This window comes from Delphinapterus leucas, chromosome 6 (genome assembly GCF_059928025.1).
Source record: "Delphinapterus leucas isolate spDelLeu-1000000601 "Yukka" chromosome 6, BTC_Dleu_Yukka2, whole genome shotgun sequence".
In the NCBI taxonomy this organism is placed as follows: Eukaryota; Metazoa; Chordata; class Mammalia; order Artiodactyla; family Monodontidae; genus Delphinapterus; species Delphinapterus leucas.
The window spans coordinates 76,036,021-76,048,038 of record NC_143134.1 but is presented as its reverse complement, the minus strand read 5'-3'; the positions used below and the strand labels follow the sequence as shown (position 1 = coordinate 76,048,038).

General features: G+C 40.1%; 1 protein-coding gene across 7 annotated transcripts in view; it reads right to left on the bottom strand.

Annotated features, from left to right (window-relative positions):
• Positions 1-6,761, bottom strand: part of SMC5 (structural maintenance of chromosomes 5) — a 102,455-nt gene extending 95,694 nt beyond the window's left edge. For 2 of the 7 annotated variants that reach the window (XM_022573531.3, XM_022573532.3), the window contains exons 1-2: positions 6,487-6,760; positions 1,384-1,525 (exon numbers count right to left, since the gene is read on the bottom strand). In XM_022573531.3, coding sequence (XP_022429239.1) covers positions 1,384-1,525; positions 6,487-6,683 — 339 coding nt within the window. In that variant the 5' untranslated portion in view covers positions 6,684-6,760. Of the gene's footprint in view, positions 1-1,383; positions 1,526-6,486 lie in introns of those variants that run through there. The other 5 variants (XM_089913289.1, XM_089913290.1, XM_022573533.3 and 2 more) reach the window with 5 other exon arrangements.
• Between the last annotated feature and the right edge of the window lie 5,257 nt (positions 6,762-12,018).

Here is a 12,018-nt window from a genome sequence, read left to right as displayed (position 1 = left end):
CATTTTCCTTCTTCCTAAATTATATACTTTCAAAGTTCCTTTATGAGCATCTCAAACTGTTCTTTTCTTTCCCCCTCTGTTTCCATTCTGAGACAATATTACTACTATGTTTGGTATTCTGGAATTTACTACAATGTGTCTATTTGTGTATTTCTTTCATTTACCCTGTCTGGGATATATTAGGTATCTTGAATCTGAGGATTCAAGTTTTTCAACATTTCTGGAAAATTCTTAGTCATTCTTTCTTGAATATTGCCTCTTCCTTAGTCCATTAACTATCAGGTCACAATCTTTATTTCACACTTTTTTCTCACTTTATCTCTATATTGCATTTTTAGAAAAACTGTCAAGTATTTTGGTTCACAAATTCTCAAATATGTCTGCTTTGTTGTTTTACCTGTCCATGAAGTTTCCCTCCCATGTACTGTTATTTCTTTATGTTCTATTTGATTCAAATTTACCTGATCAAATTTTTCAAATTTACCTGATCTTTTTTGTTACTTATTCTTTTGTTATACTTGCAACCTTCTTCAGTTCCTTAAATAAATTAAGTATTCCTAGTTTACATTCTGTATCTACAAGCTTTGTAGGTCTGATTGTATAGTCTGTTGTTTTTGTTAGCTCTCATTTTTGGTGATTCATTTCCTCCTATGCTTTGTGATTTTTTTAGGTATGGATTCATGAATTTCTTAGAGCTTTATGTTGAGGACTGGATTGAGGATATTTTCCTTCAGAGGATTTGCATTTGCTTCTGCCTGAAGAGAGATGTTACTAACTGGGACCACTTTAAACTAAAATTACAATGTATGTGATAAGACTTGTTTGTAAGATTTTCATTTTTTATCTACTGTATTCAGAGCTAACAATGAGATAAGTAACCTCACTGTCCCACTTTGTGATTTTTTTTTTCTTCTGCTACATGCAGTGCTTGGCTTCTAGTTTTATCTTCTAACCCTTCTGCACCTTCAGGACCCCCAATCCTATGCAACCAATTCAAAGCCAGGCTTTAGGGTGCAAGGTAAAGCAAATGCCCCTGGGTAAACAACCCCAGAGCTTGTAGAAATCTTTAGATCCAAACTACTTTGTTTGTGCCCTTTGTAAACTTACTTCACCTTTCCACAACCCCAGAAATACATTTAAAAAGATATATTTTACATTATTTCTAAGGTTGCAGGCGTTACATACTTGGAGAATTCTCTAGGTATATAGTGCACACTACTTCTGGAAATGGAAATCTCCCCACAGTGTCCCTGCCAACTTCATTATTTATATTCAAGCACAACACATTTGCTATACTCAAGGAATGGAGATATAGAAATTGATTTGTTACTAAAAGCAATTCATGGCTTTGGATTCTGTTAAAAAGTACATATGTTAACTCACCTTATCTGCCCGTCCCATGAAAGCAGGTTTGCCTGCTAATCCAAGGCAAATGGCACACACGATGCTGGACTTCCCTGTTCCATTAGCTCCAATAATCATATTCAAGTGGGGCCCAGGAGATACTTCACAGATATCATATGTTCTAAATTATAAAGAGGTGATATTACTAAGCAGAGATAAGAAGTGAAGAATATTTTCTTACCAAAGCACTTTTTCTTCCTTTACCCTTATCATTACCTACAGGCTTCCTCAAATTCTTTTAAAAACCACCTAACCTTACAAATTTAATGTAAGGTTAATTTATAGGTTGTTAATAAACTAGAGGGAAAAAAATCTGTCAGTGGGAGAAATGAAAAAGTGATAATGTGTATCTAAAATAAGAACATTCATGGGAAAATAAGACTTCATGTGCTTTTTTTCAAATATTAAGTCTGCTGAATAAAGCAAAGTTTCACATTATTTACTCTTTAATAATTACAATACATGAGAGAGTACATCAAAGCTACTATACAAATAAGATAATTTTTAACCAAATTATATGTAAGTGAAGCCATGGCTCATCCTGAATCTGTGGATTTTACATTTATATTTCTCTTGAATTAAAATGCTTACTAGCAACTTCTCATAGTCAACCAAATTATTTCTATTCTAATTAGAAAACTGAAGATATATCAAGCCAATAGTTTAATTTTTATTATTACTTAAAAAATAACATCCAATTCCTTTAATATGCTGCCAGACATTCACCAAAGGATCTATTTTTAGTACAAATTCAAGTAAATTTTATTTCTATGGGAGGAAACAAGAGTGCATCATCACCAAGCACTTTTGTAACATTCCCTCATACTAGAAGGCAGCATGCTGTCCAGCACTCTACATGCAACAGTAGCATCTAATCCATATTAGTACTCCGGGACAGCTACGGCAAAATGTGAAGTGAACTCTGACTCAGATATCCTTCTACCTTGTCTTTGAATATTCTGAATTGGAACCCATAAATAATGTCCCGTTCCCACAGGGTTTCAGTTAGCTGCCAACTAATTCCCCAAGAGTAAAAAAAAAAACCTTAGCCTCTTACCTGCTAAGTATTTAAATAATTTAACCAAGCACACTTTAACTTTAACACTCAAACAAATTAACAATTCTGAAATGCCACGTGGTAATAAAATAAATACAGGTGGTAAAGAGAGGTATTTTCTGGCAGGTTTCCAACCCCACATCTCTGTACAGCACCTATCTATCTTTTCAGAAGCTTTATTCTAGTAACAGCTGAGTCTTAAAGCAACCCTTTACAACGGCTAAAATAAAACTAGTTTGGGAATTTCAGACATCTGGAAAAGTATCTGACATGGAACTTCTTAACCCAACACATGAAGCCCCATTCTATTGATACTGGAATTTCCTGATGTGAAATCTCTGTGTGACTGTCTTACTAAAATAGTAATGCAACTGGTATTTAAGCAAACAATAAATACAACAGGAAGAAGCATGAGAACTTCTGGCCTATACTATACACACAAATATTATAAACAGGAAAAATTGCCAAAAACAAAATAAAGCCTCTGCATTTTTTTTTTGCGGTACGCGGGCCTCTCACTGTTGCGGCCTCTCCCGTTGCAGAGCACAGGCTCCGGATGCGCAGGCTCAGCGGCCATGGCTCACGGGCCCAGCCGCTCCGCGGCATGTGGGATCATTCCCGGACCGGGGCACGAACCCGCGTCCCCTGCATTGGCAGGCGGACTCTCAACCACTGCGCCACCAGGGAAACCCAAGCCTCTGCATTTTAAAAAAACTTTCTGACTCTACAATATGTTTACTGGGAATTCCCTTTTTGTGAGTTCCCTTTGCTCTGAGCTCGCCCTGAAAGAGCTAATGTCAGAGGCCCACCCTCTTCTCAGTCTACATACTTTGTCTAGTACCTCATGTATTCTCCATGGCCTCAGGTAGCATCTATATGCTGAAAGTCAGTCCAGATGACCTATATAGATGGAATTCCCACCTCAAGAACTCTATTTGGATAGAGTCACCTCAAACTTAACACATTCAAAATTAAACCCACCATCTTTTCCATCTAAAACCACTCTTACAGTCTCTTAGTGAAGGATATCATCATTCATCTCACTGCCCAAGTCAGAAACCTAGGCATTAGTTTTGCATCATCTTTGATTCTTACCATCTCCTTCACCTCTATCCACACTACCCACCCGCCCATCATCCAATCAATCACCAAATCATGTTGGTAGACAAGGAAATCTGAAATAACTTGTTTTGAAGAAAAAGAAGGACTTCCCTGGTGGCGCAGTGGTTAAGAATCCACCTGCCAATGCAGGGCACATGGGTTTGAGCCCTGGTCCGGGAAGATCTCACATGCCGTAGAGCAACAAGGCCCGTGCGCCACAACTACCGAGCCTGCGCTCTAGAGCCCGCGAGCCACAAGTACTGAGCCCATGTGCCACAACTACTGAAGCCCACACGCCTAGAGCCCGTGCTCCGTAACAAAGACAAGCCACAATGAGAAGCACGTACACTGCAACGAAGAGTAGCCCCCACTCGCCACAACTAAAGAAAGCCCACGTGCAGCAACGAAGACCAAACCCAGCCATACGTTCATACATACATACATACATACATACATACAGTTTTTTTAAAAAAAAGAAAAAATAGGACCCTTCATAACTTAGCTCTAGCTCATCGTCTTCTACTTTCTATCTCCTTCCCCTATTCTCTAATAAGACCTCTATATTCTAACTATAATGAATTTCTTTCAGTTTCTTGACTATCTTATGCTTCCTTCTTTCTCCAAGCCTTTGCACATGCTATTCCTTCTGCCTAGAAATCTCTCCCCCCACTCTCGAACCCATTTGACTTGGTTAACTACCAGGAATCCTTCCTTTGACTACCCTCTTCCAGGCCATTTCGGTTCTCTAAGCCTACTCTTCCTACTTCATTCCTAAAACTCAAAGTCCTCTCATTGTAAAAATAAACAAAACCTCCCCTAGCTCTGCACTTTCCAGCTACCTTTTCTTTCTCCTCTTCACAGCCAAGCTTTACTTCCTCACACTCATTCGTTCTTCAATGACTGCAAAGTTTTCTGCTTCCACTACTTCAAAGTGTCAAAGATTTCCTAACTGCTAAATGTAGCAGGTTCCTTTCTGTCCTGTTATCTGACTTCAATGCAGCAGATGATATTTTTGAAGCGCTCTTTTTCCTTGGCTTCTTTGATAATACTCTCCCACAGTTCTCCTCTTACTTTCCTGAACAGTTCCTTCTTAGTCTGTGAGTTCTTCTGCTCGCCCTTAAATGTTGTCATTCCTCCAGGACACCGTACTCAGCCTTCTATTCCTATTTATATTCCCTTTTGGGCAATCTCAACCATTTCTGCAATTTCAACAATCACCTATATGCATGATTCTCAAGTCTCTCATCTCTCACATTTTCCTGTAAGCTCCAAACCCTTACAACTACTGACTATAAAAGATCTTTAAGATGCCCCACAAGAAACTTCAATTCACAGGATCCAAAAGGCATTTATTATTATCCTCCCCAAATTGCTCCTTCTTCTGCATAGCACTATATATGACCAACTTGCCAAGGCAGAGACTTGAGAAAAATGCTCCATTCCTCCCTTACCCTCATGCCTCACAATTAATCTGCAGCCAAATCCTGTCAAATCTCTTCTTTCTGATCCTACTTCCCACTGCTAGGTTCAAACCCTAATCATCTCTGCCTTCATATTGTAAAAGCCTTCTTGCCTACAATCTTGCACCCTTTCTAAATCATCCTTCACACTGCTTCCAAAGTAATATAAATCATATGTCATGCCCTGCTTAAAATGCATCCTGGCTGCCTACAGGATAAAGTTGGAATTCCTCAGCAAAGGAAACACAGACCCTCAACATCTGTCTACATCTTCAGTATCTACTCTGTCCACATACTAGTTCACATCCTATGTTCTAGCCATACTAAAATACTGGAAATCTCCCCAATATAGCAAACTGTTTCAGGAAGTTCCTTGCTCTTCCCTTCTTTTAAGACTTTCATAACCCTCAGTACAAAGCCCTTCTCACAACTGTGGATGAAATTAATCATTTCATCCTTTGTGCCCGCAGGGCATCATGACGCATATACATTATTATGGTAGGTACTTCATTTAATTATATTTATCTTTCCTGATTTGGATTCAAACAGCAATTTACCTACTTATTAGCTGTGTAAACGTCGGCAAATTAACCTCTCTAAGCTTATCAATGGAGGTGATATAAAGAGTTGTTATGAGGAATGAATGAGGGCACTGTGTAAATAAAGCACCTACTTCTATACCTGGCACATGATAGATGCTTGGAAAAAAAAATGTTCCTATTGTTACTGCAATTGTTTTCCCTACACCGCTCTGTGAAAGCTTAAAAAAAAAAACAAAAAAACAGGCCTTGATCAAACGAACTCCAAGGTGCTAAACGGATACACGGTATCTGTGTTAGAACATGTTTACTTAATTCTAAAGTGAGTATTATGGTTAGTTGCCTGAAGGGTAAGAAAGGAACCAGGGAAGAAAGCCAGATTTAAAGGAGTCAAGGGTCTGTTGGGAGGCGCAACAACTGAAAGTAAGGCTCAGTGTTCCTGTACATTTCAACCTCCATCCAGAACAACCTTCACCATCTTTGTCCACCTGGCAACTGCCTACTCCTCACGTATCTGCCGCAGCATCATTGCCACTCTGATTTAACTGTTGCAGCCTCTAAGTTCCCAGAACGCATAGTTTTGTGAATTACAGATTATGTCCTACCTTTCTAGGCCGTGACTCCCAGCGGGCGGAGATCTAATTCCTACTACTTCCAAGGCCCGCCATATGACGCCTTCAAGCAACGTTGGCATTGAGAATTTAAAAACCGTAACACACTACACACACAACTACCGCATCAACACACACGTCGATCTCCACGGCCCACAAGTAAATATCCTCACGGCAATCCCGGCAAGAATTTACTGTCAGACGCACAAGCCAGGCACACATCCACCCACCCGGCCCCGCAGGCACTCAGCCCGCGCCCCCAGTGTGCGGGCCCGCTCGCCTCCCCCGCCGCGGCACGACCTCCGGCCACTCACAGGAAGTTCTCCATCGCGATGCGGACGATAGAGCCTTCAACGAAAGGCCCGGACGACTGCAGCGGCAGTGGCGGCAGCGCCGCCGGTGGGGCCGGACTCTTTTTCTTGTTCGGGACTTCCGACGAGGGATCTCTCGGGAAAGCTCTCTTGGGGGCCAGGGGACTTGGGGTGGACGTTTTCCTGCTCGTAGTCGCCATCCTGGCTGCCTCTCTTCCTGGCTGTGGCTTCCGTTCCCACAGACCCGCAGCTCCGACGCTCCAGCGCCCCACTCCCGCGCGAAGTGAGCGGCGCGCGACTCCCCCGCGAGCCCGCCCCGCGCCTGCGCAGTCCAGGCCCGTAGCGTCAGCGGGCATACCCCGCCCCTCCCACCGCCCTATGCAGGGCCTAACCTGAGCCGGCGAGAACAGAGCGGTGGGGCTTGGGAACTCGCGGGAAGCGGACACGGGATTTTCTGCTCTGTATTTTCAGAGGTTTTGTTTGTTTTTAACTCAGAAAAAGATGTCAGTTGCATTTAGTATTTTGAAAGCCTTTTTTCAGCCCTCCGAGGAAACAGATCCGGGAGGGGACGGAGGGCGGCGTTTGCGGTGGTACCTGGGTGGGCCGGGGTCCCGAGTGCGCCGGGACTCGCCGGTTTGGAGTCCGGCGAGTCTTCTTACTTTGCTTTCAATCAGGTCTCCGTGTCCAAAAAAAAACACAAAAGAAAAAAAAAGACTTTTTCAAATGGCTCTATGCCTGCTTCTCCCCTAAAACATCGCGCTAAGGTCTCCTGCGCTCTCCAACAGATGGAACGACTACACCGCAAAGGTTCTCCGCATTGACTCTCCACCCCCTCGCTCCCTAATTCTCTATTAAGACTTCCTCTCCTGAGGTTTCTAGAAATCCCCGCTGGCGTCATTGAGAGGGTGCTTCCACTTAAACCTACTCACATTCATCTAGTTAACTCTCTTAACAAAGATGAGGTTCCCTGAGGTCTACGTAGGTCTTCACTCACTCAACTAATAATGTCTAATCTACGAGAGGCTGGGCTGTGGTACTAAGGGATCCAGTCAATGCTGCATGTCTCAGAGCTTACGTTCTGCTGTGTGAGACAGGAACAGAACAAGATAACCTACATATGATCAGGATAATTTCAGGCGGTGATAGGTCCCAGGAAGAAAAAACAATGAATGTGATGAAGAGGCAGGAAAGGCGTGTCAGAGGAAGTGATATTTAAGCTAAACCCTGAAGGAACCCGAGCCAGGTGTGGAAATGAGAAAGGAGCATTCCAGGCAAGGACAGAGACTCTGAGGTGGGAAACAGTGGAATGAGGAACGAAGGGAAGGCAGCGTGGTTGTAGTGAAGTGAGCAAGGTTGCTTAGGGGAGCCTTGCCCATCATGCATTTTATTTTAAAAGCAATGGGAAGCCATTGGATGGTTTTAAGCAGGAGAGGGACGTGATCTGATTAAAGTTTTTAAGTGAGCACTCTGCTGATTCGACAGGGTCAAGCATGGGAGTGGGGAGGCCATTGAGAAAGTTATTGCAGTAGAACCCTGATTCCTGACTCCTGGACAAATGCTCCTTTCCCAGCCTCCTGCTTCTTCCTCTCACACAACTGAAATCTGCGCTCTCTAAAAGTTGTAACCAAAGAAAAGTAGAATAAGTTTTTTTTTAAAAGTGAACTTATTAGAAAATTTTAATACAAATTAAAATAAAGTAGAATACCGTTATAACTGTTCGAAAGGCAGGAAATAATTTAAAAAATAGTGTTTAGGGCACTATCCTGTCATTTGCTACATTACTAGTAAAAATTTTTTGAAAAGTGACTTGGTACCCTGCTTCAAGAGCCTTAGAAGAGTCAAATTCTTTGAAGAAATGATTACATTTAGGGAAACCTATGTAGGTGTAATGGGAGTTGAGAGCAAGGAACATATCTAATCATTTTATATCATCATTAGTTCTTTAGTGAACTACTCAAATTGTGCTCATAAACTTGAAAGTTGGGAAAGAGCCCCTGAACTTGTGATGACCCCACGAATGCACACACACTATGAGTTCTTGTCTAGACAGTCAGCCAGTCATACTCTACCACCATCCTTTGAAAAGGAAAATGTTACTGGGTTTCGCAAACACAATTTGTGTTAAATGCAGAAATTTGGGGAACACAGAGAAAAACATACACAAAGGGGAAAATTACTCATAATTCCTTTACCCAGACTAATCATTGTTAAGATTTTGGTGTATGTTTTGATATCTTTTTTCCTTGTATATGTATGTTATGGCCCTTTTGTTAAAAAAAAAAAGGATTATACTGTACAAATTATATATACTGTTATTTAACCCCCTTTTTCTCACTTATTATCTTTCTATGCCATTAAATATTTTTCTGTAACACAGTTTTAGGTAACTATATAGTATAGTGTAGTATATAGTATTCCATCAAACAGATTTAAATAATCCTCTTTTGTTGGACTCTATGACTGGAAGTTAGCATGAACCAGAGAGACACTGGCAGGTTATACTAGTTCAGTGCTTCCTAATATTAACAATTTCATACACCCACAAAGGTATACACATTTATTTATTAACCAGCCACGTCTGGTTTCTTTAATTCCACTGGTGAAAACTGTCTTGCAAGGGGTTGTGTTAAAGAGGCAGAAGGAGGTCTTTGGAAATAGAATATCAATTAACCAGAATCTGATGCTAATGAATGAGTAAGTGAGCCAAAACGGTTAATCCTACACATCCATGATTTAAAGTCCAGTCGTCAGCTCAATTCATCGTGCCATCCTTGCTAGGTAATAGACGTGGCAAGGCAACTGTATTTAACTTTTTATTGACCGAGGAATAAGTGACCAGGGGCCATTTTAAGTGTTGGCCTTCCAATTCTGCAGAAACTTTAAAACTGACACAAACAAAAACCTGGCAGACAGGGGTAGGGTCAAGGATTATAAATATATTTCACCTCACCAGTAGAATATCATATTCTATGTTCTCTTTCTTGGCTTCACTCCAAGCTTTGGATAATGATGCCGCAATAGCAAGAAGGTGGGGGCACGACGCCTGGAATGGGACACCGCTGAGGCCATCTCTGACTGAGACAGTTTTCTCTTCCAGTTCTAACAAGAACCCTCACAGGTTAACAGGAATACTCTCCTCTGGTTTATATACCAAGTGAGAGGGAATATTCCTTTTGCTTTTGGTAAATTCATAAAGTAGAAAAGTGAACCCTCCTGGCTTGAAAGGGAGGGAAGAAGTCAGATGCTAAAACCTAAGTCCTTGAGTCCCAGCAACAACCCTCCCCCCTCTCCCCGCTCCCAGCACACATGCACACACATATATACACACTTTCTCATCAACCTAGTTAAGGAACTGATGGGGAAGATCTAGGCAGGGATGAGGGTTTCTGAAGAGAATGAGCACCCTTCCCACAGGGAACTGAAACCCCATAAAACAAGTTCTGCTAGAGGTAAGAATACCTTATCTCTACAGTTCTTAATTTTTAAAAATTTGTTTCTAACATCATACAAAAGTTGAAAACAATCAAAATATCTGCTTCTTCTTGGTGTAGCAATATTAGTATTGGAAATGGTTGTAATAATAGCTATCATATTTGTAGTAATTGCTAATACTAACAGCATTTACCATATACCATATAGCAGCTGCTGCTCTAAGCACTCTTTCATAACTCATTTTTATATTCTGGATCAATGTCTCAACAGATTTGTCTCTTTCTCAAATTTCCATTTATTGGATACAAAAACCAACTGAAAGATTAAAAAAATAATTAGGAATTAATATTAGGTTTCAGGTGTTCTTTGTGCTGTGTCATGATAGAAAGCCTAGAGCTAAACGGGCCTTCATTTCTTTGGAGGATATAAATTGGGAAAACAATATTAAGCCACTCCAGAAGGAATTTACGCTCAACTTCAAGTCTTTGTTGAATGAATTGATGGTCCTCCTTGCGCAGGCTGGGTTGGGAGCCTCTGGGGGGAGAGCAAACATTTCCCCTAACACCCTGTTAACCTCCTAAAGGAAAGAAAGTTGGTAATTGTCAGCATGGTGCTAAATCTGTTGAAATCAGCTTCATAAATTATAAAATAAGTGAGTCTTTTGGTATCAGGAACCGAGAGTGACATTTCATCCCAATATGTCCACAAGCTGGGGTGCTGAACTCTCCCATAACTTGTTAGTTTTAAGTTCAATTATATTTCAAAAACGATAAACTCATAGAGAAAAAAATTCAAATTTGTGGTTACCAGAGGCAGGGAGTGGGGAGAGGGGGAATTGGATGAAGGTGATCAAAAGATACAAACTTCTGGTTATAAGATAAATAAGTAGTAGGGATGTAATATACAACATAATACATATAATTAACACTGCTGTGTGTTATATATGAAAGTTTTTAAGAGTGAGTCGAGTTCTCATCACAAGGAAAAAAATTTTTTTTCTTTCTTTTATATTTTGTATTTATATGAGATGATGGGTGTTCACTACACTTTCTGTGGTCATCATTTCATGATGTATGTGAGTCAGATCATTGCGCTATACACCTTAAACTTTTACAGTGCTGTATGGCAATTATATCTCAATAAAACTGGAAGGAAAAAAAGAAATTAACCCTGAACAATTTGGCATGATTTCATTATCTTTTTTTAATCTATTTAAAAAAATTACATATGAAACATTTGAACACATTCTTCTCTTAAAAATTAGAACAATACAGATAAAATTAGTATACACTTGACATTTTTTTCTTCAATCATGTTGCTGTACTCCTTATCCCTCAGAGTTAACTACTCTTATACACTTGCTCAGTGTGTAATTTAATGCATTTTAAGGCCATTTCAATATTTACATGCATTTTATCTACAGAAAATATGTAATAATATTTTGAGTGTGAATGCATTATGAAAATGTATTATATAAACACACAATGTAGTACATGCATACATATGTAAATGTATTAACATAAAAATATGGTAAGAATAGTTATGCAACGGCTTTTTTATTTAAAAAATATATTCCTGTGATGTATCCATGTTGACAGATATAAATCTGGCTCCCTTTTAACTGCTGTAGAGTTTTTGTATGAATATATCACACTTCATCCATTACTCTACTGATCTGAAATGTAGATTGCTTCCAGTTTTTCAGTTTTACAAACATTGCTTCAGGGAACATCCTCAGACATGTCTTTATGTATGTGTACTAGCATTTCTCTAGGATAGATACCAAAAATTAGAATTGCTAGACCATATACCACACTAATTATTTTCCTTCAGTTTCTTGGAATTGTTGCTTGTGGCCAATTTCTTAGTCACTGTGATTATTTGAAAATTATGTCTAAACAAAATTTCTCTCTTTTTCCCCCTCTCTCTAGCATTGGCTTTGACTCAATGATCTCTCTCTCCCTCTGTCACACACACCTCCTCTATATGGTGCCCTCTCTTTCTCCCACCAGGTCCAGGTTCTATGGGGCCTGAAGCTTATATAAATTTTGAAGCCCTCTCTGAAAAAATACCAAATTACACATACAAAACGAGGAGAGTGAT